Below are 7,738 nucleotides of genomic sequence, written 5' to 3'. Positions count from 1 at the left end.
GCTACATATAGAAACTTTTGAACATGTTTGGCAAATAATTATTAGTTAGAGTTATTGGCTGAAATTATTAGATAGTTTGAACATCAGAAAGTATTGGTCGATAAACCAGCTCTTTAAGCTAGCAACTTAAGTCAACATTTAAAGAGATATATTTGGTAGTTGGAGGCACCTTATTCATGTCTTAGACTTCTGATTCTATTTCGCTTACCTGTTAGTGTTTTTGTTCTTTGGTTTTTACTCGTTTTTATTACTATTATTATCAGTACCTTTTTATATTTATTTTATTTATATGCTTCCTTTTTTATTTTTTTGTTCAAGGGTTAATCTTGTGTAATAAGATATAGGCTTGTGGAGCTAGCCTCAGCTCAACCCAATCCTTTTCATTGTAGGAACATCTCTTGATCTTTTGAGTCAAGGGACTCTTTAGCCATGTTCTCTTTTATGAGTATGAATTGCCGTCTTCTTTTTCTCCCCATACCATGACCATAAAAAATGTATTAGAATGGTTTGATCACGAACTATTCAATACTCATTAAAAAGCCAATAAAAAAAACCTAATTATCAAACGCCCTTTTTCATTGATGTTTGAATTTAACCTACTTTTCCTCTGATAAATAATCAACCTCCAACAATTATCAAATAGAAGTATCTCCTTTAACAATTGTAAAATTTATAAAAAAAATGTATTAGAATGATTTGCCTTGCCAATCATTTGTTATTGATTGAATATAATGATTATGCAAAATACAAATATGGAAACAAGCTAAATACAATATTTCCTAAAATATTAACACTATACTAATCTACTAAATTAGGAAGATAATCACAAAAAGGAATATGCTTAGAATAAATAATATTTGGTTAATATTATTATATTTTATCACACCCTCGTAGTGGAAACGGAAGATTCTCGAATGTTGAGACTGTTGCGAAAATCTTAAAAGAGGATTAGAGGAAGTCCTTTTGTAAATATGTTAGCAGTTTGGTATCTAGAAAGAACATAATGAATATGAGCTTGACCACGTGCTACTTTTTGTATGTCCATTTTAATATGTTTTGTGCGCTGATATTGAATAGGATTTCCGGATAAGTATATAACACTAATATCATCGCAGTAGACCAAATTGACTTTAGAGATGGAACAGTGAAGCTCAAGGAGTAAGTTGCGTAACCAGCATGATTCTGAGACAACATTGACTACACCACGGTATTCAGTTTCATCATTGGAGCGAGAGAGTGTAGCTTGGTGTTTAGAAGACCAAGAAAGTAAATTATCACCAAGGAAGACACAATAACCGAAGTGGAACGGCTTGTATCAAGACATTTGGCCCAATTCGCATCGGTGTAAGAAAACAGAGTGGTGATGGAGGATGGCCAATTTTGGGGTTGTGAGGACGGTTGTTAGATGTGTTTTGGGAAATAAAAGCGGCGTTCTCGGTGTCATGAGAATGGCGTTGACTGATAGTGATTTCTTCCAAAGCAAATTTTGATTTTATGGTTTCAAAGGATGGTAGAGGTTCATGTTGTTGAATATGGGTGACAAAACTACCATAATCGTTTGTAAGGCCGGAGAGCATTCTTATCACAAGGCATAGTTAGTAACCGGAGCATCGACATTTCCCGATTGATCCACAATTTGTTTTAAACGATTGCAATAAGTAGTAGCATTAGGAAAATTAATCAATTTGGTGCAAGTAAATTGATTTTCGAGATGAAGAGCACCAGAATGCTTACTTAAAATAAGGCCACAATGCACAAACAGCCTTTTCGGCGGTATCATCGGAAACAAGAATAGAAGTGAGGATGTCGGGAGATATAATATCATTGGAGAACCGCTGCGTCTAGACGCTTCCAAAGAGTGGAATCGGCCTCCTTGGCGGGATCAACAATATCTTTTTCTTTGGTTGGTGGAATGATATGATCAAGAACATTATGGACTTGTGCTTGAACTTTGATTAGAGCAACCCATGAGTGATATTATTATCTATCAGAATATTAAAATATTCTATCAGTATGTTTATACTTTTAACTTATTAACTATTAACATTGAGATCATCATATATCATCTCAAACGTTACATTGAAACCTTCATAAACTTTCATCCTATCACAATTTCAACACAAATTATAAACAATAAAGACTTGAAAACTCAACCAAAATCAGACTCATTCCACAGGAATCAAAACCTCATTAGTCCTCAAAGGTGGCAACGTCCATGGCGGATTATACCTAGCCAACAAAAAATCCCCAATAACTTTATACCCATCTTTCTCCAACGCACTCTTCAATTTCTCCACCTTATCCGTCACAACACCATCACTCGTCAGCCCACTAAACTTCACCGCACCATACTTCTTCTCCCCTTCTTCTTTAATCACTACTCTCTCGTCTAATGGCTTCGGCGCATCTTCCGCTCTCTCATACTTTGACGGAAGAATAAACTGCATCCTCACCATATTCTTCTCGCCGGATTCGTCCGTTTTCGTAATCACCGGAGCTGTCATGGCTATCTTTTCTGCGTTGTTTTGGGTGATAACAGGTGCAGTCATGGCTACTTTTTCAGATTTGGTGTTCTGAGGATTTCCTAAAGCTCCGATGTAATTAGCTAAAATGGTGAATCCACCATCTTTGTTTCCTTTCATTTCGGATGGATCGTATGTTACTTCGGCTATTACGGATGGTGGGTATTTGCGGATTTCATAATCGTTTGTGGATTGGATTACTTCGTATTTTGGGGTTTCTACTGTGATTTTGCCTAAGATTAAACCCATTTTGTGAAAGGATTTTAGGGTTGATGATTTGAATTTTTTGCAATTATAAAGAAGTCCGGTAGATTGATTGGGATTTTATTTGAGAAATTTGTAATGTAGAATGTTCCAGTTGGTGTGTATCCTTTACTTGAGCGAGAGGAAATAAAATCTGACTTCAATTTAATTTTGTGGTTGGTAAAAGAGATTTGAGTTGTGGATTCCGTTTCTCCACGACATTTGTTTCAAATTGCACAAACTTATTTTTTTTTTAGAAAAAAACTTGTCAATTGTCATTTGAAAATTCTTGATTCATCATCCTTCTCTTGGGCCAATGCCAACAATTAAAATGTTGTAATGCAAAATCATATTAGACGTATTTAAAATTGTGAGATTTATTAATATTACTTTGGATGAAAATTTCAAAATGAGTTTACTTCACTCTTGGCTAATAGTAATATTAAAAGCAATATCATTAAGATCGGAGATCAAGTATTTTTCTATTATTCTTGATTGTACTCCAAACATTAATCATCGTGAACAAATGACTTCAATTTTATGTTGTGTGAACATGTCAAATTTTAAGATTACTTTTAAAATTTGACATGTTTGGCTAATGCACTTAATAATTTTAGTTTATTTATCGTATAGTGATTTGGTATGAGATTTTATTTGTTGTTAATATGATAAGTAAGAAATTGCCATCCAAGTTCATTTGCATTGAACAAGTAAGAGGCATAATATCTTTTGAAAAGTATAAAGAAGAAGGTTTTGCTGCTAGTTTAGAAATTGCTAAAAGTGTTGCACTTGAAATGAATGTAGAGCCCAATCATCCTACAAGTGTTGTTCGTACTACTAGAAAGACACATTTTGATGAAATTGGAGAGGATGTTGAAATTCAATTAGCACATGATATGTTTCAAATTGATTACTTTCTGGTTGTAGTGGACATTGCAATTTCTTCATTAGAAACTAGATTTGAGCAATTGAAGGCTTTTGAAAATATTTTGGATTTTTGTTTGATTCCGACAAGTTGAAAGCATTGAGTGATAAGAAATTGAGAGAAATTTTGTGCTAATTTTCATTCCACATTTTCTCATGATGATTCTTATTATGTTGATTATAATGATTTTTATTTTGAATTAAAAGTGTTACAAATGATTTTGCCAAATGAATTAATGTCTGCTATTGATATCCTTAAGTTTGTAAACTCAGCTGATTGTAACTCAAATGTCTTAATTGCTTATGGAATTTTTTTAACTTTTCCTATAACTATGGCATCAGAAAAAAGAAGTCGTTCCAAGCTAAAACTTATTAAAACTTATTTGAGGTCATCAATGCCGCGGAAAGGTTGAATTGTTTTGTAATATTATTAATTGAGAAAGAGTTATAAGCAAAAATTGATGCAGATGTTATCATTGATGATTTTGCTTCACGAAATGTTCGTAAAAAGCACTTATTATGATTATTTGGTTTGTTTTTGATAAGTGCAAATTATTTACACTTATTTATATCATTTTATACTCCTTAATAATGGTCGTTGTTAATAATTTTGTGCTTATTTTAAAGATTTATGCTACATACTCATTTTGGTTATTCATGTTGAATTTGAGTGGTTTTGATTGTTTTACGCATAATTTTTATGATTTTAATGATGACAGAGTTTACTAAGGCGATTTTAGCTCGGTTGAAGATGTTCTACAAAGAAAATGAGCAAAAGGGTAGAAGAGTGTTTATAATGCAAAAGTTTTGAAGTGAAATTTGATACATATATACTCTTTTGGTCATAACTTTTGATAGGAAGATCGTATTAGTGCAACGTGTGCGGCATTAAAAACTAGACTTCAAGAGCTTTCCAACGGTTTATTATATGTTCAATTCTGATAATTGAGCAAGAAATACTGTTTAAATTTCGCTAGTTAACAGAAAAGCGACGAGTCGTCGCCTAAAAGCTACGACTCGCCGCTTTGTTTCTCGTTTTTTGTCGGCAGTTGTCTCATTAAGTTTTAGGTTAATTTCTTAATTTGTATAAATAAGCCTTTAATAACTGATTAGGGTCTCTCTCTCTTCTTCTCTTCATCCTTTAGCCTTTCTTTTACTTCTTTCCATTAGTTTTACTCTTTAATTCGTCCTTTAAGTTAGTTTTTCATGTAGTTTTGCCATTAATCTTACTTTGAGTATTGTAAGTTTCCTTTGGCATTTAATTTTTCTTTTCATTTAAATTTTTGTACTAGTTTAATCTTCCATTAGTGAACTTTGATTAATCATCCTTTAATAAAGTAGTTTTGTTCTTCACAATTTGTCTTTTGGTTCATTATTTGTGTTTCTCATATTTAAATTATTGCTTTTCCTTGCAAGTTTCAATATTATCACTTTTATTCATGTTTGGTATCATCTTAGGGTTTTTGTTCATTTCTTCACCATGAATAGTGAATAGATCAATTTTCTAGGGTTATGGTTTGAACCTATGATTTAAGTATGATTTGATTATTGATTGTGTCTATGAAATTAAGATTAAAGTGATTGAATTGTGTTAATAACCCTAAATTAAATATGTTTTGCTGAACTAGTTAATAGAACTTGAGTGTAAGATTAGAATCAACTTTGCTTTAAGGTAAAAATTTTAGTTAAATTCTTATTAATTCGTTTAATAAAACTAGCGTGTGAGAATTGAATTAATAGGGTCTAAATCTAATAGTTAATCAACAGAGCGAGAGTTTAAGATTAATAGAATCATATTTAATCACACAATTAATCCAACATTTCATAGACATTAATAAGAGTTTGATAATACAAGAATTTAGGAGATTCCCGACACCCTAGATCTTTTCATCATATAGTTTAAACCCACATTTTCATTGCATTATTAGTTTGTTAGCTAAACAACCAACCAAATATTTTTCTCTTCAAGTAATATTTTTAGTAGAGATTAGCAAGTCTCTTGTCCTAGCTTCCTTGTGTTCGACCCGCGACTACACATATATCGTGCGCTTATAGTTAAATAAAATTTGCACATCAGTTTTTGTAGTTGATTTCTTTTGTATGTTCGTAGCAAACACTTTCTGTGATTTTTTAAGACTGTAATATCTTGTGAATACATTTATACACAACATTTTCAATATTTTTCTCTTAAATTTATATTTTTCCTAGGACCCACACAATGTTAAGAACAACACTGATCAACCGTGTCATAAAGAGTATTTTGTTGTAACGTGCTTAATTAGCCACCTAAAAAAGGTCTGATCATGTAAATTTATTATGTCATGGTTTGTCCATATGTTGTATTGTACCATATCATATCGTGAACAATATTATGTTGTGTTTCAGACGGACAATGTTTGAATGGTTGCGTGTTAGCATGACCAGTTGGAAATGTTGGTTGATTTGATGAAAAAATTGTTAATAAGTAGCTAGTATACATTATTAGTTGATTGGAGTTAAGGTGGACTGGTGGAGTTTATAGGTGATGCTTGTGATTTGCATAAAGAAGGAGAATGTGATTTTCTCACCAAGAATCGTGTATGTGATTTACACGTTTTGCTAGCTCTCGTTGATGTTTTTGGATTGTTTTGGTTTTTATGGAGGTATGAAGTGTTTAGGATGTTTTTGGCTTAGTCAAGACTCAAGATGGAGATTGGTATAATTAAGGTGTGACTTTAATCCTTAATTCATCTTTTAAGTGGTTAAGTAAATACTCACAATTAAAATTGTTTAACTTTTAAGTTTGCAATGAATCTGCGCAAAAAGTGAAGGAAAAGAACAAATGAAAACAGGAAGAGTTTATTTTACATCGAGATATATTTCAAACAAGATTAATATGACTATCTTTTAACTTATATATAGATTAACAACAATATAAGAGTCAAATTTTGCTTATAGATAGTGCACGATGGTCAAATGAAACAAGATTTAAAAAACGAAGAAAATATATTTTTTTGATGCTTATAGTTCCTACTTATTTTTCACTTATTTTATTTTAATAATTTATAGCACTCATTTGTAATTATGACTTTCACATATTTCCCACAACTTTATTTTAATACTTCTATTTTTATACTTGTGGACCCCATTTTTTTTAACTAATGAAGTATATTTTAAGTAGTAGTTTGTTTTAATCTACGTAATATTCTATATAAAAAAAACGAAGCAAATTGTGTAAGTAAAATTAGAAGTTTTGTGTATAATATAATTTTGGGTCAATTGGGTCAAATATATGGAATATCTTCTTGCTAGATTATTGTATTTGAAGTAGAGTAATTTGTCTTGGCAAAATTTGCTCCCAAAATATATCATTATGACAAGAATAATGCATGAATATCCGAAATCCATGCAATATTCTCTTTGCTAGATTATAGTGTAATCCCAAATTATAGGCCAAACATTTAGATAGTATTAACCAAATATATCAAAGAAATTTTACCTTCAAATCCTCTCATTATCTATTAATCTAATACCATTTTTAACATCCCGACACTAAATTATTACAATAATAATAATATTTCTTCATTTCTTTCCTTTTATCTTATCCAAAACCTCTTTCTTTTCAATTACTCACCCTAATTAATCATTCTCATTCCTTCATTTATCATTCATAATTAACCACTTTAGGGTCGTGATTATGTAATAAATTCTCTCTTAATCACAACTTAGATATAAACTTTTTATTAATCATGACGTTTTAATTAGAGAAAGTTTATCAATCTAGGTATCCATTCAATATAGCAAAAGCTCAAACAAACTCTATCAATGGAGATTGAAAGAAGAATTTATTTATTGTTATTGAAGCTTAAACACCAAAATTTACGTCATCTCGTGGGTGGAAATCATACCGCTTCTAGATTCTGTACTCGTTAGTTTCTTCATTTTCTCTTATCCAAACATAATAATCCAAAAAAAACATAACCCTAATTTTTATTTTCTTTTTTATCACTTTTACCCTAGATTTTTTATTTTAAAAAAATAATTTTTTTCTCAAAAATAGAAAAAAAAAA

The 7,738-nt window shown here is 31.0% G+C and overlaps 1 protein-coding gene across 1 annotated transcript; it reads right to left on the bottom strand.

Moving 5' to 3' along the window:
• Window positions 1-684: 684 nt before the first annotated feature.
• Window positions 685-2,946, bottom strand: LOC130811064 (heme-binding-like protein At3g10130, chloroplastic). Its single transcript, XM_057677221.1, has one exon. The coding sequence runs from the start codon at window positions 2,769-2,771 to the stop codon at window positions 2,166-2,168; it is 606 nt and encodes a 201-aa protein (XP_057533204.1). The 5' UTR covers window positions 2,772-2,946; the 3' UTR covers window positions 685-2,165.
• Window positions 2,947-7,738: the final 4,792 nt, after the last annotated feature.

This window comes from Amaranthus tricolor, chromosome 4 (genome assembly GCF_026212465.1).
Source record: "Amaranthus tricolor cultivar Red isolate AtriRed21 chromosome 4, ASM2621246v1, whole genome shotgun sequence".
NCBI classification, from domain to species: Eukaryota; Viridiplantae; Streptophyta; class Magnoliopsida; order Caryophyllales; family Amaranthaceae; genus Amaranthus; species Amaranthus tricolor.
Note: the sequence above shows the minus strand (reverse complement) of the source record. Positions and strands in the feature narration are given on the sequence as shown.